We start from the raw sequence: 25,803 nt of genomic DNA, 5'->3' as shown, positions 1-25,803 counted from the left end.
CGGCATGGCGTAGTGGGTAGAGCAACCGTGCCAGAAACCTGAGGGTTGCAGGTTCGCTCCCCGCCTCTTACCATCCAAAAATTGCTGCCGTTGTGTCCTTGGGCGGGACACTTCACCCTTTGCCCCCGGTGCCACTCACACCGGTGAATTGAATGATGAATGATAGGTGGTGGTCGGAGGGGCCGTTGGCGCAAATTGCAGCCACGCTTCCGTCAGTCTACCCCAGGGCAGCTGTGGCTATGAAAGTAGCTTACCACCACCAGGTGTGAATGAATGATGGGTTCTACATGTAAAGCGACTTTGGGTACTTGGAAAAGCGCTATATAAATCCCAGTTATTATTATTATTATTATTATTATTAAATTACACACCTGCAAATCAGTCAAATATTGTCATATCTGTAATACGCCGATAGGGAGAAGTTTGTATTTACACGATGAGTCGGGTGTGTTTTCACCTCCGCTGAACCCCTGAGGCCGACTCACCGAACCCATAGGGTTCAATCGAACCCAGGTTAAGAACCACTGCTCTACCAATACAAATTAAAAAGGGGTCAGCCGGCAATAATTTCCAAATGATGGGAATATGAGAAAAGTATGGACTCGCGTAAAACGGGGACAGACCAGGCAAGAGGATTATAATTTGGAGCGATCACTTTAATGATTCTGGCTTTCTTTGTTTGGTTTTAAAAAATGGAAAAGACTTCAGCCAAATATGATCCCAAAGATCTTGAGCGACCTTGATAGGAGAAAGACTGAGTCAGAACCTGCGAAACATCGGAGATAGCAAGGCGGACTTGGCTCTCAAAATCAAGAGAAACAAAAAGGTATTCTGGTATTCTATTTTGCGTCGTATTCTACTGGTGTTTTCCCCAAGATGCTTAAGGACATGCTGAAAGAGCATGAGGAAACACAGGCTATGGTGTCTATGGAAGAGAAGGGGAAGTCCAGAAATGACGATTCCTTCATATTTCTTGTTTGCTAATTTCCGCCCGAATGCAGCTGAGATAGGCTCCAGCACCCCTTGCGACCCCGAAAGGGACAAGCGGTAGAAAATGGATGGATGGAATGTTAAACATATTGGTTTTGAAGTAATCATGGGCCAGGGCGCCAAAAACATGATATTAAGTGATCAAAATAATGTATAGGGAAATTGGTCCCACTTCTGTAGATGACGTCACACCAAGAGGGGGTGACATACCAAGTCAGGCAATGGAAAAGGGTCGTTCAACATAGGGCTGCACAATTAATAGAATTTTAATCGTGATTACGATTTTAGCCGCTACGATAAATGAGGGTGATTGTCGACGATATTAAACATTTTTTTAAAAGGCTCCACTGCGTTTCAAACCGAGCACGTTTACAAGCAACAGTCAGCCAACCACTAGGGGGCGACTGATAGACAGTGGACTCATGTGAGGGCGCGTAAGAGTGAGTGACAACAGAGGTTAGGTAGATCAGCCAAATAGCTCTCGAAAATATTAGGAAAAACAAATGCAATATTACATCGATGCCCTGCCCTCCCGCAGAGTTACTCACAGGTCCAATCACCAAAATGATTCCCGAGCGCGGCGCACGATGCTGCTCATTGCTCCCCTCACCTCCCAGGGGGTGAACATGGGGATGGGTCAAATGCAGAGGACACATTTCACCACACCAAGTGTGTGTGTGACTTTAACTTTAACTTTAGGATAGCAACAGGCAGCGGTTTAACCCCAAAACACGGCCATGTACCTCGCCGGTCTCTAGGCACTCTCGCTCATTTACCGAAACCTGGAAATACTCCCATGAGATGAACTAACAACAAATGCCACAACGTGTTGCACGGCAAGGCTGCGTTGGCGTGCACTTATCGAGTAGCGGAGACTCAATAAGCATTAACAACACTTTCCTTCTTTTCTCAACTGCAATTGTTTACCCGGCGTATATATATACACACACACACATATATATATATATATATATATATATATATATATATATATATATATATATATATAGTGTGTTTATACATAGAGTATACATATATATATATATATATATATATATATATATATATATATATATATATATATATATATATATATATATATATATATACACAGGTAAAAGCCAGTAAATTAGAATATTTTGAAAAACTTGATTTATTTCAGTAATTGCATTCAAAAGGTGTAACTTGTACATTATATTTATTCATTGCACACAGACTGATGCATTCAAATGTTTATTTCATTTAATTTTGATGATTTGAAGTGGCAACAAATGAAAATCCAAAATTCCGTGTGTCACAAAATTAGAATATTACTTAAGGCTAATACAAAAAAGGGATTTTTAGAAATGTTGGCCTACTGAAAAGTATGAAAATGAAAAATATGAGCATGTACAATACTCAATACTTGGTTGGAGCTCCTTTTGCCTCAATTACTGCGACACCAGCAGATGACATGGCACCCCAAACCATCACTGATGGTGGAAACTTTACACTAGACTTCAGGCAACGTGGATCCTGTGCCTCTCCTGTCTTCCTCCAGACTCTGGGACCTCGATTTCCAAAGGAAATGCAAAATTTGCATGGTTGGGTGATGGTTTGGGGTGCCATGTCATCTGCTGGTGTCGGTCCACTCTGTTTCCTGAGATCCAGGGTCAACGCAGCCGTCTACCAGCAAGTTTTAGAGCACTTCATGCTTCCTGCTGCTGACCTGCTCTATGGAGATGGAGATTTCAAGTTCCAACAGGACTTGGCGCCTGCACACAGCGCAAAATCTACCCGTGCCTGGTTTACGGACCATGGTATTTCTGTTCTAAATTGGCCCGCCAACTCCCCTGACCTTAGCCCCATAGAAAATCTGTGGGGTATTGTGAAAAGGAAGATGCAGAATGCCAGACCCAAAAACGCAGAAGAGTTGAAGGCCACTATCAGAGCAACCTGGGCTCTCATAACACCTGAGCAGTGCCAGAAACTCATCGACTCCATGCCACGCCGCATTAACGCAGTCATTGAGGCAAAAGGAGCTCCAACCAAGTATTGAGTATTGTACATGCTCATATTTTTCATTTTCATACTTTTCAGTTGGCCAACATTTCTAAAAATCCCTTTTTTGTATTAGCCTTAAGTAATATTCTAATTTTGTGACACACGGAATTTTGGATTTTCATTTGTTGCCACTTCAAATCATCAAAATTAAATGAAATAAACATTTGAATGCATCAGTCTGTGTGCAATGAATAAATATAATGTACAAGTTACACCTTTTGAATGCAATTACTGAAATAAATCAAGTTTTTCAAAATATTCTAATTTACTGGCTTTTACCTGTATATATATATATATATATATATATATATATATATATATATATATATATACTGTATATACATACATATATACACACACATATATATGTGTAACAGGGTCAATTATGTCATGTAAATAATGTTTTATTATTTTTATAATTACACAAAATGTGTAAGTTATAGGGCTGCGAATCTTTGGGTGTCCCACGATTCGATTCAATATCGATTGTTGGGGTCACGATTCGATTCAAAATCGTTTTTTTTTTCGATTCAACGCGATTCTCGATTCGATTCAAAATTGATTTTTTCGATTCAACGCGATTCTCGATTCAAAAACCATATTTTCCTGATTCAAAACAATTCTCTATTCATTCAATAAATAGGATTTCAGCAGGATCTACCCCAGTCTGCTGACATGCAAGCAGAGTAGTAGATTTGTGTAAAAAGCTTTTATAATTGTAAAGGACAATGTTTCATCAACTGATTGCAATAATGTAAATTTGTTTTAACTATTAAATGAACCAAAAATATGACTTATTTTATCTTTGTGAAAATATTGGACACAGTGTGTTGACAAGCTTATGAGATGCGATGCAAGTGTAAGCCACTGTGACTTGTTCTTTTTTTTTTTTTTTTATAAATGTCTAATGATAATGTCAATGAGGGATTTTTAATCACTGCTATGTTGAAATTGTAACTAATATTGATACTGTTGTTAGTAATATTCATTTTTGTTTCACTACTTTTGGTTTGTTGTGTGTCGTGTTTGTGTCTCCTCTCAATTGCTCTGTTTATTGCAGTTCTGAGTGTTGCTGGGTCGGGTTTGGTTTTGGAATTGGATTGCATTGTTATGGTATTGCTGTGTATTGTTTTGTTGGATTGATTAATAAAAATGAAAAAAAAAATGAAAAAAAAAATAATACAAAAATGAAAAAATAAATCAATTAAAAAAAAATAGATTTTTAAAAATGAGAATCGATTCTGGATCGCACAACGTGAGAATCGCGATTCGAACTCGAATCGATTTTTTCCCACACCCCTAGTAAGTTACATGTAAATGTTCAATGTTTTGTCGATGTGGAACCATTGTCTCGTTGTCCCTCCTACTGCAATAAATACTTTGACACCTGTCTTTTTATATGCGTTGGACACGCCTTCCTACTTCCCTTTTGTCCACGATAACGGGAGAGGTAGGTGTCCACCGCAACGACAGAAAAGTGTGTTGTCTCGTTAAAAACTTAAAGTTCAGTTTTTTGTTCTGTATTATATTTGCGTATAGGGGCTTGACGATGGCAGAACAATATTGACAATGTTTGTATTCTTTGTATTATCAAGTAACACAAGTAAAGTGCAGCGTGAGCAGCAACCCATGGTGTCGGTCGTGTTCAATTACACACAACGCAGAGGAAAAGACCACCGGTTACATATGTATATTTATAAATACATATACAGTATATACACATATGTACGTATATGTATATAAATCATATATCCATATATATCCATATATATATATGTACATATATATATATATATATATATATATATATATATATATATATATATATATATATATATATATATATATATATATATATACACACCAGTGACGTGCGGTGAGGTTGATGGCTGGTGAGGCACTGACTTCATCACAGTCAGATTTACAAACATATGAACCCTAAAGAGTATCTTATTCACCATTTGATTGGCAGCAGTTAACGGGTTATGTTTAAAAGTTCATACCAGCATTCTTCCCTGCTTGGCACTCAGCATCAAGAGTTGGAATTGGGGGTTAAATCACCAAAAATGATTACCGGGCGCGGCGTCGCTGCTTCCCACTGCTCCCCTCACCTCCCAGTGGGTGATCAAGGGGATGGGTCAAATGCACAGGACAAATTTCACCACACATATTGTGTGTGACAATCATTGGTACTTTAACTTAACTTTAACTTTCCACATACAAACTGTAGCACACAAAAAAGCACATTTAATAAAAAAAAAACTTCATTATGGTCTTCCCTTTACTTATAAATGAAGGCCATGCGCAGCTCCTTTTAAACAAAAGCATCAATAACTTGTTTATAGAAGTCTTCCTTATCTTTCTTCAATTTTAAAAGTCTCTCTGTCTCGATGGAGATCTTCCTTTAATTATTACCTCCTGCTTCGATTGAAAGTCCAGTTTAGAAAACTGTTTTATTTTAGATATGTAATCCTCCATGTTAATAGTCCAGGCGAGAGGAAGAAATAAACGATCACTGCTAACTGTTGCTGCTTGTTGTCACTTCTTCTGCAGCCGAGTAGTCGCAGAAATGCTCCCTGGGATCACTACCACCCTCTACCACCAGGAGGCGGGATTATTGCGAGCCTCACACAGTGCGTCTTCGCAGCAGTTTTATGATTGCTCAGCACAAGAAATACGTTCCACACATACAGTTGTTGACAAAATACACTGTACATTATATACCTCAGCTAACTAAACTGTGGAAATGTATAATATAATTCATATAGCAATAGGTTTTCACTGCACAGCAGGCCAGCAGTTAGCCGAGTCATTGCGCAATCCATGGTGAGGCTCAACTCAGTGACGTGCCTCAACTGGCTGCTGATCACCACAAGTCTCTTCACAGTATTTGAACGGCAAATGTGAAAATTCAGCGATTTTGAATAAAAAATCATCTAAAACTGGTGAAGTTAAATGGAAAATAACTTTATAGTATAATCACTGGATACATAACATCCATCCATCCATCCATCTTCTTCCGCTTATCCGAGGTCGGGTCACGGGGGCAGCAGCCTAAGCAGGGAAGCCCAGACTTCCCTCTCCCCAGCCACTTCGTCCAGCTCCTCCTGGGGGATCCCGAGGCATTCCCAGGCCAGCCGAGAGAGATAGTCTTCCCAACGTGTCCTGGGTCTTCCCCGTGGCCTCCTACCGGTCGGACGTGCCCTAAACACCTCCCGAGGGAGGCGTTCGGGTGGCATCCTGACCAGATGCCCGAACCACCTCATCTGGCTCCCCTCGATGTGGAGGAGCAGCGGTTTTACTTTGAGCTCCCCCCGGATAGCAGAACTTCTCACCCTATCTCTAAGGAAGAGCCCCGCCACCCGGCGGAGGAAACTCATTTCGGCCGCTTGTACCCGTGATCTTGTCCTTTCGGTCATTACCCAAAGCTCATGACCATAGGTTAGGATGGGAACGTAGATCGACCGGTAAATCGAGAGCTTTGCCTTCCGGCTCAGCTCCTTCTTCACCACAACGGATCGATACAGCGTCCGCATTACTGAAGACGCCGCACCAATCCGCCTGTCGATCTCACATAACAATTTAATATTTTTTTTTTCTTTTTAAATTTTTTTCTTTCCATGATGGCACGTGAGGCCCCGCCTCACCTGCCTCCCCTGACTGCACGTCACTGATACACACGTATACATGTGTCGAGGCTAGAACAATTATTCATCTTAACATTACTTCTTATGGGGAACTCTGCCTCACTATGCAATCTTTTCAGTGGCAAACCATATTGAAGAACCATTTAAATCGAGGTTCCACTGTAATACATTTTGAATAATTAAAAATGTTCATCCCAGACAGATTTACAGACAGACACAGCAGACATTATTGCTCTTGTTTTAAGCTTTACATTCGGCACACATTCAGCTCTGTTCCCAAAATGTTAAAAGTGTGTCCACAGTTGGACTACCACGGGGGTGATTGGAAATGTCAGCTGACAACAGCACTTTTCTCTGACACTCTTAGAACTGGCACAAAGACAGAAACGAGGGGGAACTGGTGGGAGGGAGCAGACAGTGTCATGGAAAGAGTAGATGAGAAGGATAGCAAAATGTGAAGGCGGACAGTCGTACCGGTGGGTCGATTGGCACCACAAAGCCATGATGTTAAAAATAAAGATGTTAAGTTAGAAGAGTGTGTTTGTTTGTTTTGTGTGTGGCAGCAGGAGACTGCCCTGTTCTTTATTTAAACTATGTACATAAACAGAAAGTATTTTAGTGTGGTACTGCTTTTTTGACGGTGCATCATTACTAGTGTGTTTGTTGTGTTTGTGTTGTGCGCAGACATACGGGTCAAATGTGCACGTCATGGCCATGAGTGGCAGGAAAGAGCCACTCAGTGTGTTTCCGAAAGCCGGAAAGACTTGGAAAGCCAAGGCTGAGGCGGCTGCCCAAAAGTACACACACAGGCCGTCTCCCACAGTGACCTTTTCCGAAATGTTACTGGCCACTTGGCACAGTGACTGGGGCTCTAATGAAACTTTTATTGGCCCCCATTTCTCACCCCGTTTCTCCAAAACGCCTCCAGGGCAAAGCTGAAATATTGCAGTCTTGAGCTGCAGAAGGGCAAAGTATGGTTGGTTTGTGTGCGAGCGTGTGCATGTGTGCGTGTGTGTGTATTGCACTCTTCTGATTTTTATATCATTTTGTTCTCATATTAAAATTGCCAAGGAGGCAGTTTTTTAAATAAAGGGTGTTAAAGGAAATTGAAACCTCTCAGATTACAAGTCATAAGAGTGTGTTATAGACATGGACGGAGCATAATTATTATCCATAATTGCGTTGTATTATGGAAAGCAATTTTTAAAAGGTATTGGTTTAATGTCGCTTTGGGCATACGCACACTTTGCCATTTGCTGGATACTTCCTCCCTCAAGTTGCCCTCGTAACAGCCATGGCTTGGCTTCTATTCTACAAAACCCAAAACCAGTGAAGTTGGCACGTTGTGTAAATGGTAAATAAAAACAGAATACAATGATTTGCAAATCCTTTTCAACCTATATTCAATTGAATAGACTGCAAAGACAAGATACTTAACGTTTAAACTGGAAAACGTTGTTATTTTTTGCATATATTAGCTCATTTGGAATTTGATGCCTGCAACATGTTTCAAAAAAGCTGGCACAAGTGGCAAAAAAGACTGAGAAAGTTGAGGAATGCTCATCAAACACTTATTTGGAACATCCCACAGGTGAATAGGCTAATTGGGAACAGGTGGGTGCCATGGGTATAAAAGCAGCTTCCATGAAATGCTCAGTCATTCACAAACGAGGATGGGGCGACGGTCACCACTTTGTGAACAAATGCGTGAGCAAATTGTCAGATAGTTTTAGAACAAGATTTCTCAAAGAGCTAATGCAAGGAATTTAGGGATTTCACCATGTACGGTCCGTAGTATCATCAAAAGGTTCAGATAATCTGGAAAAATCGGTACTGCATCAAAACGCGACATCAGTGTGTAAAGGATATCGCCACATGGGCTCAGGAACACTTCAGAAAACCACTGTCACTAACTACAGTTTGTCGCTACATCTGTAAGTGCAAGTTAAAACTCTACTATGCAAATCAAAAGACATTTATCAACAACACCCAGAAACGCCGCCGGCTTCGCTGGGCCTGAGCTCATCTAAGATGGACTGATGCAAAGTGGAAAAGTGTTCTGTGGTCTGACGAGTCCACATTTCAAATTGTTTTTGGAAACTGTGGACAAGGTGTCCTCCGGAACAAAGAGGAAAATAACCATCCAGATTGTTCTACGCGCAAAGTTGAAAAGCCAGCATCTGTGATGGTATGGGGGTGTATTAGTGCCCAAGGCATGGGTAACTTACACATCTGTGAAGGCACCATTAATGCTGAAAGGTAAATACAGGTTTTGGAGCAACATATGTTGCCATCCAAGCAACGTTATCATGGACGCCCCTGCTTATTTCAGCAAGACAATGCCAAGCCACGTGTTACAACACCGTGGTTTCATCGTAAAAGAGTGGGAGTAGTAGACTGGCCTGCCTGTAGTCCAGACCTGTCTCCCATTGAAAATGTGTGGCGCATTATAAAGCCTAAAATACCACAACGGAGACCACCGGACTGTTGAACAACTTAAGCTGTACATCAAGCAAGAATGGGAAAGAATTCCACCTGAAAAGCTTCAAAAATTGGTCTCCTCAGTTCCCAAAGGTTTACTGAGTGTTGTTAAAAGGAAAGGCCATGTAACACAGTGGTAAAAATGCCCCTGTAACAACTTTTTTGCAATGTGTTGCTGCCATTAAATTCTAAGTTAATGATTATTTGCAAAAAAATAAAAAATAATAAGTTGAAAAGGATTTGCAAATCATTGTTTTTATTTACGAATTTCACAACGGTTTTGGGTTTTGTACTATTGTTATGCAATATGTTTGACTTTGAAGATTATTTCTATTTTTTTTTGTCATTGTTATTATTTCTACAGTCAGTGGAAGGTGCAGACTGTCAATAATTAATTGCGAGAAGATATTTTCAAGGGAGGGAGCAAGCTTTAGTTTTGACTTATGTATAAATGTGAGTTTTTGTTGTCATAAGCTCTCATGACAGTTATTAGTGTATTGTACTTTATTTATTTTCCTCTCCAGCGCTCTTATTTTGTTTCCACTTCCTGTTTGCCTCCATTTGTCACCACTTTTCCTCTGGTCTGAGCTCCTTCACCTGTCCCAGATTGGCAACCGTTGTTTTTGTTTTGTCAGCAATGATCCACTCCTGTTGCTGAAGCTGGTGCTCCTTTGTATTTTGCTTCTTTAAATGTATTTGTACCTGTATTAGCCTGCTGTCTCTGCACCCAGGGGTGGCCCCGACAGCTCCAAGCCAAAATGTTACACTTAATATTCGATTCATTTTAAGAATTGTGTCGGTTATCTTTAGTAAGCTGCAAGGAGCGGTCACATTAAATGATAAATGATAAATGGGTTGTACTTGAATAGCGCTTTTCTACCTTCAAGGTACTCAAAGCGCTTTGACACTACTTCCACATTTACCCATTCACACACACATTCACACACTGATGGAGGGAGCTGCCATGCAAGGCGCTAACCAGCACCCATCAGGAGCAAGGGTGAAGTGTCTTGCTCAGGACACAACGGACATGACGAGGTTGGTACTAGGTGGGGATTGAACCAGGGACCCTCGGGTTGCGCACGGCCATTCTTCCACTGCGCCACACCGTCATTCCATAACCTGGATCTGTGCTTAGACTATCTTGTTAAAGAAAAATTTTGGAAGAAATAATTGATTTTCCAGTTTGTATTTTAAAGCACACTAAAATGTTTCCAGGCAGCCAATTTGTTCAAAAAATCCAAACAAGAAATATCCACACTCTGGTTTGTTTGTCGGTTGTGTGCAAGGCTTTACCAGAGCAACACTTAATTCTTCAGGAAGCAACTGGACATTTACATGGAAAGTGTGCATGGCAATGTAAAGGCTCACATTTTGAAAGCAATAACATCTGTCAGGAGCACTGATGTGCACAATGAAGGGCTTGTGCACATTGTGCAATTATTACTTCCATCACATTTTACCGGAAAATGCTATGGCCTAAATCTGTTTTACTAGTACATTCATTGTTTAAAATAGGCCTATTACCTTCGAATGCTCCATTCTCACGTAATAATAGAGAGAAATGTATATTGTAGCTGCACATTTTTGTTTGCGGCAAATGATCTTTCCCATATTGGCCATAACCAAAGTCATCACATGTCAAATCAGTTCGTCATATTGCCGCCATAACTAGCTTTAAATGCAATACAATTAAAATTCCATTCAGACTAATTTTATAGTCGTTAACACAGAGAAAATACAGTGGAGTGCTTAGTGTGTTATCATCGGTGTGTGGAGGAACCACTGCAGAGGGGAACGGATGGGTTAGGCTCAGCTGGGTTGTGTTATTTCCTCTCAGGAAGCACAGAGGTGGGACGTGGAGGTCGAGTGCAAACTGTTGATGCTCATTACAAGCTTCCATTGGAGTCACGCAAAACTAATTACAACTTGCTGAGCACAACTGATGAGGAACGGCGTGAACTCTGTGCTAAAGGACGCTGATCAAACTGAATAGAACGGAACAGGAACTCACGGCTGGCAGAGTTTGATGAGGTCTTGGTCAGTGGTAGCCGGCGGCAAGCCTCTGATGTACAGGTTTGTCTTACTTAGTTGCTCCACCAAACCTCCTCCTTGACCTCCACCTCCTCCTGTGGTGCTGGGGCTGGGTGGAGCCATGGGTGGAGGGGGAGGAGCATAGGACTGCTGTAGAAACAAGAGAGACCATAAAACGTCAGAATAGAAAACACGATGAAAACGTGTACTTTATCAAACAGGCACCAGGCATGACACTTAGACTTAGACTTAGTCTAAACACAACTTTGCTAAATGTATACAAGTATGACATTTGGCTGGTCCTTTTGCAAAAAAAAACAAAACAAAAAACAAACATTAAAAACACATTATGTGGTGTACCTCAGGGCACACTTCCTTAACCTCTTTTATTTAGTTTCAAGATAACAGGGAACTAATTTTCAGGAAACGTTATTGTCATTCCAGCACACATGAAACAATGTTTTGTCAGACTTCATATTTCCACCAAAACGATCCATTTGGCAGAAGTATGAAGGAAGGCAAGATTGTTTTACAAATATTTCCGCAATGCCTCCATGGTTTGATTTCAAAATGTCAGAACGTATGCAGATCCCAAATAAACAACAGCAGGTGCCAATAGGTAAGAACAGTTGATTTTGCATAATAGGGCCCCTTTAAGGATGCACACACACGAGGACACTCCAACCATGCTGGTCTCGAACCTGACAAGCAACGTGAGCACCAGCAGATGCAATTGTTCCGCATGTGGGACCATTTATTAAAGCCATGTGCATTCCCTTTTTTTTTTTTTTTTTTTTAAAGATAATGCAATTTGTATCATTAAAAATACATGCCAATGCAATGCATAGTGTAATTTAGACTCAAAAACTCCTTTGTCCCACACGCCATCAGACTGTACACCTCCTCTCTGGGGGGGAAGGGGGATACTAGGATGACAGGGGACGCAAAGCAATAATAATACTGAAATAAACTGCTACAAAAAACAGTGCAATACATTTTAAAAGGTGCAAAATACACCTCACATCTTTCATATAATCGACAGTATTACCCTTTTTCTAAAAAAATATATATCTTCATAACATGGTCACTACTGCCTAGTTTCTCTTGTTATATTCTTGTTTTTACTGATATATTTTTATTCTTATTGTTACTTTTTATTTGTATTCTTATTGTTATATTTTCTATTTTGTTTCCATTTATGCCTCCATTATTCACTTTTTTTTTTTTTTTTAAATTCTATCTCAAATCTGCACAATGCTGCTGGAATTGTAATTTTCCTGAGGGAACTCTCCTGAAGGAATCAATAAAGTTCTATCTATCTATCTATCTATATATATATATATATATATATATATATATATATATATATATATATATATATATATATATATATATATATATATATATATATATATATATAATTGAGGGTTAATCATGTGACTGAAATGTGTGTAATTAGTAGGCCTGCGAATCTTTGGGTGTCCCACGATTCGATTCAATATCGATTCTTGGGGTCACGATTCGATTCAAAATCGATTTTTTTCGATTCAACGCGATTCTCGATTCAAAAACAAAATGTTTCCGATTTAAAACAATTCTTTATTCATTCAATACATAGAATTTCAGCAGGATCTACTCCAGTCTGCTGACATGTATGCAGAGTAGTAGATTTTTGTAAAAAGCTTTTATAATTGTAAAGGACAATGTTTTATCAACTGATTGCAATAATGTAAATTTGTTTTAACTATTAAATGAACCAAAACTATGACTTATTTTATCTTTGTGAAAATATTGGACACACTGTATTGTCAAGCTTATGAGATGTGATGCAAGCCACTGTGACACTATTCTTTTTTTTTTTTTTTTTTATAAATGTCTAATGATAATGTCAGTGAGGGATTTTTAATCATTGCTATGTTCAAATTGTAACTAATATTGATACTTTTGTTGATAATATTCATTTTTGTTTCACTACTTTTGGTTTGTTCTGTGTCGTGTTTGTGTCTCCTCTCAATTGCTCTGTTTATTGCAGTTCTGAGTGTTGCTGGGTCGGATTTGGTTTTGGAATTGGATTGCATTGTTATGGTATTGCTGTGTATTGTTTTGTTGGATTGATTAATTAAAAAGTTAAAAATAAATTTAAAAAATAAATAAATAAATAAAAAATAGATTTTTTAAAAATGAGAATCGCGATACGTGAGAATCGCGATTCGAATTCAAATCGATTTTTTCCCACACCCTTATTAATTAGAGTTGGCCAGATAAAAGGATTTTCATAGCATCTTAAATACATTTTAGTTCACATTTGTAGTTAAATCTTAGGAACTAACATGCATTTTTATAGTTGATACTTCGTACACAAACAAACAATTGAAGTCAAACGCTACGATATATTTCATTCATGTGAAACCTCTCAGTCATTGCAATGCAGGTGAACAAACGACGCCATGCACTCTTAATTGTTAGTTGTAGTTCAACAACACATCCCAATGTTGACCTCAAGACTTTATTGGTTGACCGTTTCTGGCAGTGCAGGGACTAATGAATGTTTGGAGCATGGGTTCAGAGTGCACGCCCACCTCTTCCTGCCAGCTGTCTTTGGCAGACTAGTAGGAGGAAGTAAACAAGCTTGATGGCTCACACAGCAACAGCAATCACAACATTCTCTGTGCTCTCTTAATGTTTGGAGTGAAACAGCCATGCTGGCTCTAAAAGACGTCTGGTCTCAACATTGGTTTCACTAATGGGACCTGGATGGAACAAAATCAAGAACCTGCAGCTACAGAGATGAACACCAGCCAGTTTCACTATGTGCCAAGATAATAAGTGAGAGACAGGCAAGGAAGATGACATGTGAGAAAGCGTGTTTGTGTGTGCGTGGTCGGTTTCATATGGAAGAGCTGGTGTTTGTGATAATGACACACACTAAAACAGAGCTAAAAGCATCAGTGATATTAATCCAGTATCTGCATTGCTCACAACCTGTTCATGATTCGTAACAAACTTTATAAAATGTTTAGATTTATTCAGTTTCCTCCAAAAACATGTTTGTTAAAAAGGAACTGCACTTTTTTGGAATTTGGCCCATCAATCATCCATCCATCCATTTCTTACTGCTTTCAGGGTGGCGGGTGGAGCCTGTCTCAGCTGCTTTCGGGCCCTTTTAAATTCACAGAATCCTTGAAATTTCTACAAATGCACCAAGACTGACACCGACTATAATCAAAGTCATGTTTACTTGCGGCACGTGTGACGTCATGAAGTCATGTTCGCTTGCAGGTCAGATTGCGTTCACATTAGATTTGTTTGTAATGTAAACGCCTACTAAAAGTTGCTGTGTGCATTGTTAGAAACCCCAATAAACTTGTTTTGAATACAAAATTCCATCCATCCATCCATTTTCTACAGCTTGTCCCTCTAGAGGTCGCGGGGGGTGCGGGAGCCTATTCCAGCTGCATTCGGGTTACACCCTGGACAAGTCGCCACGCAGGGCCAACACAGATAGACAGACAACATTCACGCTCACATTCACACACTAGGGCCAATTTAGTGTTGCCAATCAACCTATCCCCAGGTGCATGTCTTTGGAGGTGGGAGGAAGCCGGAGTGCCCGGAGGGAACCCACGCAGTCACGGGGAGAACATGCAAACTCCACACAGAAAGATCCCGAGCCCGGGATTGAACTCAGGACCTTCAATCAATCAAAGTTTATTTCTCTAGCCCTAAATCACAAGTGTCTTAAAGGGCTGCACAAGCCACAACGACATCCTCGGCTCAGATCCCACATCAGGGCAAGAAAAAACTCAACCCAATGGCCCATCATTAACAATCCTTAATTAAGACATGACCACATACTGTATGTCTTTTTTTTTTCATGCTTTCTCGTTTTTAATATACGGCAAGTAAAATAACGTCCTAAAACCGCCAACAATACTCCATTTATATGTCGTGACCTGAATATTAACCAAGTTATAGTAATATTGTTATCACAAGCTCTAAAGCTGAGGAACTACTTTTAGTGGTGCTGTGATCATAGAGCGGTAACTACAGTGGACCTGGGTTTCAATTTGCCTCATCCCTCACTCAAAGCGATTGATGAGAGTGATCAATTATTTTCTGTCACACCCACTTGAGGAGACAAACATTTTTTTACCCACCCATTAAATGTATATCCTAATGAGAACCCGATAATATATATGTATTTCTTTATATCTTAATTAGCGGTAGACTAAAAGGTTATGTATTTATACTTGGTCATATTTTCTGGTTGATTAATTGGAGCAGTGCTGCCACCTATCTGGAGGCTTGTGTATCGTTCAAGAATGAAAACAAACGCTAATACGGGAATTCCCTTGTCTCTCTGGAACCCCTTGACACCTCATCCCACCCCTCCAATCCCACCCCCGGCCGGTCCACCCCACTATTTTAGAAGCCGTGGATTAATTGGAGACTCAAAATTGTCCACAAGTGGGAATGTGAGTGTGAATGTTTGTTCATCTGATTGTGCCCTGTGATTGGCTGGCAACCAGTCCAGGGTGTATCCTTCCTCTCGCCCAAAGTTTATTTTGATAAGCTTCAACTCGCCCATGACCATGAACAGGATAAGTAGTAGGACATGTATTGTATGTTGCATGAAGGGGCCAGTTGCTACTATGCAAAAACAAGTTGAAGTTGCGCAATATAAACAATATACGAAATAAAAAATATAAATATGGCCTGCGATAGAGGTTTTAATTCTGTCCCTCAAAGTTCACCGCACATTTCGTCCCACAAAATTAAGAGCAACGAGATGCAAAAAAAAGGCTGTTGTGCCACAACAGCATTATATATCCATCCATCCATCCATCTTCTTCCGCTTATCCGAGGTCGGGTCGCGGGGGCAGCAGCCTAAGCAGGGAAGCCCAGACTTCCCTCTCCCCAGCCACTTCGTCCAGCTCCTCCCGGGGGATCCCGAGGCGTTCCCAGGCCAGCCGGGAGACATAGTCTTCCCAACGTGTCCTGGGTCTTCCTCGTGGCCTCCTACCGGTCGGACATGCCCTAAACACCTCCTTAGGGAGGCGCTCGGGTGGCATCCTGACCAGATGCCCGAACCACCTCATCTGGCTCCTCTCGATGTGGAGGAGCAGCGGCTTTACTTTAAGCTCCCCCCGGATGACAGAGCTTCTCACCCTATCTCTAAGGGAGAGCCCCGCCACCCGGCGGAGGAAACTCATTTCGGCCGCTTGTACCCGCGATCTTGTCCTTTCGGTCATAACCCAAAGCTCATGACCATAGGTGAGGATGGGAACGTAGATCGACCGGTAAATTGAGAGCTTTGCCTTCCGGCTCAGCTCCTTCTTCACCACAACGGATCGATACAGCGTCCGCATTACTGAAGACGCCGCACCGATCCGCCTGTCGATCTCACGATCCACTCTTCCCTCACTCGTGAACAAGACTCCGAGGTACTTGAACTCCTCCACTTGGGGCAAGATCTCCTCCCCAACCCGGAGATGGCACTCCACCCTTTTCCGGGCGAGAACCATGGACTCGGACTTGGAGGTGCTGATTCTCATCCCAGTCGCTTCACACTCAGCTGCGAACCGATCCAGTGAGAGCTGAAGATCCTGGCCAGATGAAGCCATCAGGACCAAATCATCTGCAAAAAGCAGAGACCTAATCCTGCAGCCACCAAACCGGATCCCCTCAACGCCTTGACTGCGCCTAGAAATTCTGTCCATAAAAGTTATGAACAGAATCGGTGACAAAGGGCAGCCTTGGCGGAGTCCAACCCTCACCGGAAACGTGTCCGACTTACTGCCGGCAATGCGAACCAAGCTCTAACACTGATCATACAGGGAGCGGACCGCCACAATCAGACAGTCCGAAACCCCATACTCTCTGAGCACTCCCCACAGGACTTCCCGAGGGACACGGTCGAATGCCTTCTCCAAGTCCACAAAGCACATGTAGACTGGTTGGGCAAACTCCCATGCACCCTCAAGGACCCTGCCGAGAGTATAGAGCTGGTCCACAGTTCCACGACCAGGACGAAAACCACACTGTTCCTCCTGAATCCGAAGTTCGACTATCCGGCGTAGCCTCCTCTCAAGTACACCTGAATAGACCTTACCGGGAAGGCTGAGGAGTGTGATCCCACGATAGTTAGAACACACCCTCCGGTTCCCCTTTTTAAAGAGAGGAACCACCACCCCGGTCTGCCAATCCAGAGGTACTGCCCCCGATGTCCACGCGATACTGCAGAGTCTTGTCAACCAAGACAGCCCTACAGCATCCAGAGCCTTAAGGAACTCCGGGCGGATCTCATCCACCCCCGGGGCCTTGCCACCGAGGAGCTTTTTAACTACCTCAGCAACCTCAGCCCCAGAAATAGGAGAGCCCACCACAGATTCCCCAGGCACTGCTTCCTCATAGGAAGACGTGTTGGTGGGATTGAGGAGGTCTTCGAAGTATTCCCTCCACCGATCCACAACTTCCGCAGTCGAGGTCAGCAGAACACCATCCGCACCATACACGGTGTTGGTAGTGCACTGCTTCCCCTTCCTGAGGCGGCGGATGGTGGTCCAGAATCGCTTCGAAGCCGTCCGGAAGTCGTTTTCCATGGCTTCTCCGAACTCCTCCCATGTCCGAGTTTTTGCCTCCGCGACCGCTGAAGCCGCACACCGCTTGGCCTGTCGGTACCTGTCCGCTGCCTCAGGAGTCCCATGAGCCAAAATAACCCGATAGGACTCCTTCTTCAGCTTGACGGCATCCCTCACCGCCGGTGTCCACCAACGGGTTCTAGGATTACCGCCACGAAAGGCACCAACTACCTTGCGGCCACAGCTCCAATCAACCGCCTCGACAATAGAGGTGCGGAACATGGTCCACTCGGACTCAATGTCCAGCACCTCCCTCGTGACATGTTCAAAGTTCTTCCGGAGGTGGGAATTGAAACTCTCTCTGACAGGAGACTCTGCCAGACGTTCCCAGCAAACCCTCACAATGCGTTTGGGCCTGCCAGGTCTGTCCGGCATCCTCCCCCACCATCGCAGCCAACTCACCACCAGGTGGTGATCGGTAGAAAGCTCCGCCCCTCTCTTCACCCGAGTGTCCAAAACATGAGGCCGCAAATCCGATGACACAACTACAAAGTCGATCATAGAACTGCGGCCTAGGGTGTCCTGGTGCCAAGTGCACATATGGACACCCTTATGCTTGAACATGGTGTTCGTTATGGACAATCCGTGACGGGCACAAAAGTCCAATAACAAAACACCACTTGGGTTCAGATCCGGGCGGCCATTCTTCCCAATCACGCCTCTCCAGGTTTCACTGTCGTTGCCAATATGAGCGTTGAAGTCCCCCAGTAGAACGAGGGAATCACCCGGGGGAGCACTCTCAAGTACTCCCTCGAGTGAATCCAAAAAGGGTGGGTACTCTGAGCTGCTGTTTGGCGCGTAAGCGCAAACAACAGTCAGGACCCGTCCCCCCACCCGAAGGCGGAGGGAAGCTACCCTCTCGTCCACCGGGTTGAACTCCAACATGCAGGCTCTGAGCCGGGGGGAAACAAGAATTGCCACCCCAGCCCGTCGCCTCTCACTGCTGGCAACGCCAGAGTGGAAGAGAGTCCAGCCCCTCTCGAGAGAACTGGTTCCAGAGCCCTTGCTGTGCGTCGAGGTGAGTCCGACTATATCCAACCGGAACTTCTCTACCTCGCGCACTAGCTCAGGCTCCTTCCCCCCCAGCGAGGTGACGTTCCACGTCCCAAGAGCTAGCTTCTGTAGCCGAGGATCGGACCGCCAAGTGCCCTGCCTTCGGCTACCGCCCAGCTCACATTGCACCCGACCTCTATGGCCCCTGCTATGGGTGGTGAGCCCATTGGAGGGGGGACCCACGTTGCCTCTTCGGGCTGTGCCCGGCCGGGCCCCATGGGGACAGGCCCGGCCACCAGGCGCTCGCCATCGTGCCCCAACTCCGGGCCTGGCTCCGGAGGGGGGCCCCGGTGACCCGCGTCCGGGCGAGGGAAATCTGAGTCTCGGTTCTTGCATTTCCATAGAAGTCTTCGAGCTGCTCTTTGTCTGATCCCTCACCTAGGACCTGTTTGTCTTGGGAGACCCTACCAGGGGGCATGGAAGCCCCCGGACAACATAGCTCCTAGGATCATTGGGACACGCAAACTCCTCTACCACGTTAAGGTGGCAGCTCAGAGAGGAGAGCATTATATATACAATTGAAAATATGGTAATTCTCTCTGAGAAAAAGGTAAAAAACTAAGGGATTTTCATAAATTGAAAAAATTCAATTGTAAAATAATAATAATTCACTCAAGGCCTGGACTCGAACCCTGAAGGTCAAAAGACGGGATTTACAATTACTAATCCTTGCCTGGTGTCAAATAAACTACACATTTTACCGTTACCATTATTACTAGAAGACGAGGAATAGCCAAGCATGGACACGCCAAGAAAGAGAGACCATGAGGAGGAAACAACAAGTCATGCCAGCTCCTAAAATAGCTTGGATTTAAAACAGCAAAAACCAGAGAATAAATGTTCAATTAACTTTGACAGAAGTTTAGCTGGAACCGCGTTACAGTGCACATTAACCAGCTATGAACAGAAAATTACCGATTAGATTACCATGAGCCTAGAGAGAGAATATTACGACAATAAGGTCATGATTTACTAAGATCTGAATACTATGCGCGAAACAGCGTGTGCAATCCATAAAATAGTGTGTGCTATTAATGGTTGTGTTGCGTGTAAACTACTAAGACTGCGTGTGCAATTCAAGAGACATGCAGAACACCTTATTTAAATGAGATTTTTGCATGTGCTATAGGGGCATCACTACGGAAACACTCGATTATTTACTGCATATTTATTTTATCTTGCTCCTACCGGAAGCATTTGCTATGTTTTCAAACAAGCAGTAGACATCTACCACTTTTTATGGGCATTTTAGACACAGTCCAAAGTGCATCTACATTGTAACCCACTTTTGTTTCCCTTTTTTTTTTATCAGCGCTGAACGTGCGGTCAGGAAAGAGAGGCTGCACTTACTGCGTTCAAAACGCAAAAAAATGCATACTTTAAGAAGTTTTTTTCATATAGGAGATATGTTAATAATATATGTATTATAAATGAAAAAAATAACGGCAATAAAAAAAAATGCCAGCAGACACCAAAACACATTCATTTAATTTGTTTTAATCAGCCTCTTGTCACTCACCATGCAGCTTTAAACTTATAAAAGGATGTTGCTGAATAGACAATATGACTAATGTAAATTCATTGCTGACCTTGCAAATATGTTGACACACACGCGTATGACGGAGGACTCGCTGTCCATCGTTTGTCTTTGCAGCACAAAGTTTGCACATACTTTTTGGACGTGCTAAATCAAATGCTAAATAAAACGGCGATGAGTCACATTTTGCGTGCTGCATAATATATTTGCATCGTGTCTTCCTAGTATTGTGGGTGTTTTGATGATGAGCATGTATTATATTATGTTATGCATTTTAATGAAGACAGAGATGCAAATTGCACGCCTTATTCTGCCCACTTAACAGACAAAATTCACTTTGCACACGTTTAGTAGATCAGCTTTGCGTGTGCTATCAGGTTTGCACATGTTTGAGTACACGGCAATGTCATAAAAAGAGAACTTATGCATTTTTACTGCGAATGGTAATCATCACCCAAAGGAAGACCAACCTATAACCAGTTTTGAATTGTTTCTATTAAAATTTATAAGCCAATATTTTAAATGCTGAAATCCTTAAACGTCTGTGTTATTTTCTACACTGCTCTCTTCTCCGCCAGAGAGGTGAGGGTGGGAATAATAACAATAAATTCAGCCATAAAGGCCAACTCAGTCCTAGAGGTTAGACCGGATCCCCTGCATGTTGTTGCAGTGAAAATGTCACTGCAAAGACAAGTCTTCATAAATAACACCATCATTGACTATACAGCAGCCCGGCCTATCATTGCCTCAAGTGGCTGGCCGCCCCCTGAACTATACAAAGGAGAAATTCACTGTGAGCTTTTTAGCAAGGAGGTCAGTTATTTGTGTGTGCTGTCACACATTTTATTCTACTCTTTCCAGTTTAAATCAATTGTTGGGTTTGGAAACTTGGTGCGAAACCTGGTCTGTTCTGCTCTCTTATTGGTCAACAGCGGATGAAAGAATGTGAAAGGAAGAAGGCGAGCTGTTTAGATTAGTGAGTGAAACTGTGCTACATCCATCAATACCGACACTGAATAATGACATAAAGGGCCTGATCTACTAAAGTGGTGCGTGTATTAAAACATGTGCAAACTTGATAGCTCGCATAAAGCAGATGTACTAAGCTTGTGCACAGAGGATTGTGTTTCTTAAATAAGCAAACTGGAGAACACAATGCATGTCTGTCTTCATGAACATGCCAGATATATGCTGGTTATTAGAACGCCAACAATACTGAGAGGAGGATATGCAAATACAATCATTTAGCTATTTAAATGCACATAAACATTGATATTGTACTTTTGAACACATGTGCATTGATAAAAACAGATCATACTGTAGCACTTATCAAGTTATGCACCACCGCTTTCATGTGCACTCTATTGCAGCGGCTGTGCGAAAAAACTATGTCTGTGTATTTAAAGTTCCGGGTACTCCATGCAATCCAGATTTGATCTGTTCTTAGTAGTAACCCTCATTAACTGCGCCACGCCGTCCAATTGGGACGGCGTGGCGCAGTGGAAGAATGGCCGTGCGCGACCCGAGGGTCCCTGGTTCAATCCCCACCTAGTACCAACCTCGTCATGTCCGTTGTGTCCTGAGCAAGACACTTCACCCTTGCTCCTGATGGGTGCTGGTTAGCGCCTTGCATGGCAGCTCCCTCCATCAGTGTGTGAATGTGTGTGTGAATGGGTAAATGTGGAAGTAGTGTCAAAGCGCTTTGAGTACCTTGAAGGTAGAAAAGCGCTATACAAGTACAACCCATTTATCATTTATCATTTATTAACGGATTAATCGAAGCAACAGAATTTAAATCCATATGAGCGATTAATCATTGCAAGCCTACTTAGATGTATGGAATGTCACACTGACTACAAAAGGTGGGAATCTTTGGGCACCTCATGATTCCATTTGATTCCAATTCTTGGAGTGATGGTTCGATTCAACACGATTTTTCGTAATATAATTTTTGATATATAAATTATAATAACACCTTTTCAAAACAGTATAGTACGACTTATAACTAAAAAAAAACATTTTTTTGGAAATGTATTTTGTAAATTGTATTAACAAAAATCACATAATGTTGTCAATACTTGGACTTTGGCGTGGTTTGTTTTCCCATGGTGCAAAGGATTTGGACCAGACATGGCGTGAAGTTAAATACATGATTTAATAATAGATTATAAAAAGTATAAACAAAAGGTGCGCACAAGGCGGGGAACAAACTTGGCTAATAAAACAAAACTAGCACAAAGGCAGAACTATGGAAAAAAGGAACAAACAAAAGGCGCTCACAGCGGAGGTACACACAGTGGCTTGAATAAACAAAAAACTTACGTGGCAAGAAAAGAGCAGCATGAACTATGACCTGGACAGAGTAAGCAGCGTGTCAAGAGTGCAGAGCATGAATGTGATGTCGCCAGGCCGACCAACAGAAAATGAAAAGCTTAAATAACACAGACATAATCAACAACAGGTGCGTGAGTGCAAATGAATCAGGTGTGTGACATGAGGACAGGTGAAAACTAATGGGTTGTCATGAAAACAAAACGGGGAGTAAAAAAACAGGAACTGACAAAATCCAAAGAAGCACATGGCCAAACAAAACATGATCACACAGACATAACAAATGTCAATCAATGTAAACAAAATAAAATTGAGCAACCACAAGTCTAACCCAATCCCAGTTTTACAGTATTTAGGATTTAAATTGACAAAGCAATTGAGAAAACATACAAATACTATATTTATTCAATAAAATGTTAAAAATTTAAAAAAAAAACATCTATAAAAGGAACAGTATCAATAACAACAATAATAATAATACAAATATCAATAATAGTTGTTTTATGTTTGTATTCTAAAAATTAGTTCTTAAAAAAAAACATTTGTACTTTTTTTTTTTAAATGGATTCTAAAAATGATGCCTTGATTTAGAATCAGAATAAATAAAAATCACGATGTGAATTTAATTATTTTGATCACCCCTACTAACTACACTGAACAAACTAGAGTGAAATGGACTAAACTCTGTTTGTGTGAAAACATTAATATAAAATGTGGGGTTCATTGTGATGGGCGCCACAATGTTGGATTAGGATTGTGTCAATCCTACTATTTGAGAAGGAGACAATACTCTGGGTCCAGGTATACAAATACTTATTTGGTCTTTTTAGCTCCCGCCATCATTGCAAAGCTTTGGCGAGCCAACTTCTCTTTCAGCCAATTTGTGCAGATGTCTGAGTCAGGCCGATAGTGAGCTGTGACTGTAATGTGTCAGAAACTGTGATAGGGAAATCCTTTAAAAGGCTTGATTCACCCTCATTTGACGCTCTACTTCCGCCTCTGTTCACTGTCGAATTCAACTCCCATGTTGCTCAATTCTTTTGCTCTTTTCACCTCTGGCGAGGGTTGCCAACTCTCTGGGAAAAAAACAAATATGGGACATTTTGCAGGGTTGGTCGACCCAATTAATATTGGCCTTTTTTATTTGTTTGAAAGGAGTTTTTTATTATTCGCAAAGGTTATGTGGAGGCAACTGGATTCTTCTTGTCGTTTCAGAAGAGTCCAGTTACACCAATAAAAAACACGATTTTGTGCAAAATGACTAAATTAACTGAATAAAATGAATATTTTCCAAAATAAAAGTATTTCCTGTATAACTTAACAAAATCAAAATAAACACATTTCTTTACGGACATTTGTACTGCTTAACTTCCAAAAGTATGAATTCAGTTTCCAACTTTTCATCAAAATGGAAATTACTTTGACAAAACACAGGAGAGCTGAGATATTTGGCTTGTATTTATATGACTTCATTTGATCTTTTTTTTTTTTTTTTTTTTTTTTTTTTTTTTTTTTTTACAAAATACAAGCTCACTTCAGCAATGTGGTCATTGTCTTTATGCTTATTTGTTAATATGTATCATTAAATGAACCATAATGTCTAAATTGAACACATAAAAAAAAGTAGAAGAATGGATGCATTTTTATTTTTTTAAATGTTATTAAGACAAATACTATTTATGTATTTAATATTTGTTTACTTACTATGGTATATTATTTGTTTTTTATTTATGTGTTCACTGTTATGTTACAGAGAACAAGGACATAGGATAAAATTGCTATGGTATGAAAAGGGATAGGATTAAATAAGCTCAGCTTCTTCCTACTTCTTTTCAGACGTGCTGTAATAAAACAACTGGAAATACGTGATGAATTACATTGTATCGTATGCATGTTCAAAATAAACTGAAACTGAACTGAACTGAACTAAACTGAAATATCATTTGACCTTTTATTTCAGGAGTGTCAAACTCAAGGCCCGCCAGGCCGACACACCATTTTATTGATTTGGCCGGCCAAATCCTTTTACGTGGCCTACCATATCATTTATGTGGCCTGCGAAAGCCTGGAAATAAAAAAGCACTTCCTGATGTTCCAAGCATATTTTTTGGTAATAAAAAATAAACACTTAAATACCTGCTTGTCATCTCGACTTACAATTTCAAAGCAAGTTATCATGAATCTGTGTAATACATTTGTAATCAAAAACAGTTGCCTTTGTAAATTGTGTGACAAAGCTGTATTAGGTGTATTGTGTGAATTTGAAGTGAATGAAGTTCTCTACAGTGGCGGGCCGTGCGTTTCCCACCTAGGCATTCGGCGATGTCCAACTTCAAAGATTACCTCTCAAAATACCATCATTGATGTCACCACATGATCATTGCTGGAGAAATACTATACAGGAACACATTTACACCCTACTGGACATTGAATCACCTAAACAGTGTACAAAACGGGTTATTTTCTGGCGCATTTAAAAATCAATTAAAATGCATCAGCAATTAAAACATATCTTATGTGGTACTGTCAAAATCAAAATTGCAAAAAACATATTAAAAAGGGAAAAGATAAAATATTTGAACTCACAATTTGTAGCACCTATTTGACGCCGTATAAGCCAGTGGTACCCCTCGCAGTCGGAGGATTCGAGTGGAAATGGCGAGCATTTCCCCATTTCATCGCCAGAACAGCTGAGCTAGCTTCCGGGGTTGGTCGACATCGTCTCACAAGATGTAGTTTCTCTTTAAATATCCTTCTTGAAAATGGCCTTGCAAGTATGTATCTGCCACCTAATCAACGTTTTGTTCTCCTTCTTTGCTATCCCGGTATGGCTACGGCGCAACACTTCCCGCTTACTGCTAAAATGAAATTTGTGAATGGTTGCTCACTTTGGAATGACAAGTGTGTATCCAATCACAGTCTCGTTAACATCAGGCTACTTGTATAGGCTACTGTCGACAACTTGTGATCTGATTGGCTATCACAACTGTCTCTCAACTCTGTGTTCTCAAATTCATCCGTTAACGGTCTCGGTGAGTATCCAATC

The 25,803-nt window shown here is 41.5% G+C and overlaps 1 protein-coding gene across 2 annotated transcripts in view; it reads right to left on the bottom strand.

Moving 5' to 3' along the window:
- LOC133597907 (RNA-binding motif, single-stranded-interacting protein 3-like) overlaps positions 1-25,803 on the bottom strand; it is a 379,536-nt gene that overhangs the window by 239,327 nt on the left and 114,406 nt on the right. For both annotated transcript variants that reach the window (XR_009814684.1, XM_061950903.1), the window contains exon 2: positions 11,176-11,345. Coding sequence is in view for 1 of the 2 variants with exons in the window: in XM_061950903.1 (XP_061806887.1) it covers positions 11,176-11,345 (170 nt within the window). In the remaining variant the exon portion in view is untranslated. The remainder of the gene's footprint in view (positions 1-11,175; positions 11,346-25,803) is intronic.

The sequence above is a fragment of the Nerophis lumbriciformis genome, linkage group LG04 (assembly GCF_033978685.3).
Source record: "Nerophis lumbriciformis linkage group LG04, RoL_Nlum_v2.1, whole genome shotgun sequence".
NCBI lineage: Eukaryota > Metazoa > Chordata > Actinopteri > Syngnathiformes > Syngnathidae > Nerophis > Nerophis lumbriciformis.
This window is presented reverse-complemented; position numbering and strand designations above follow the sequence as displayed.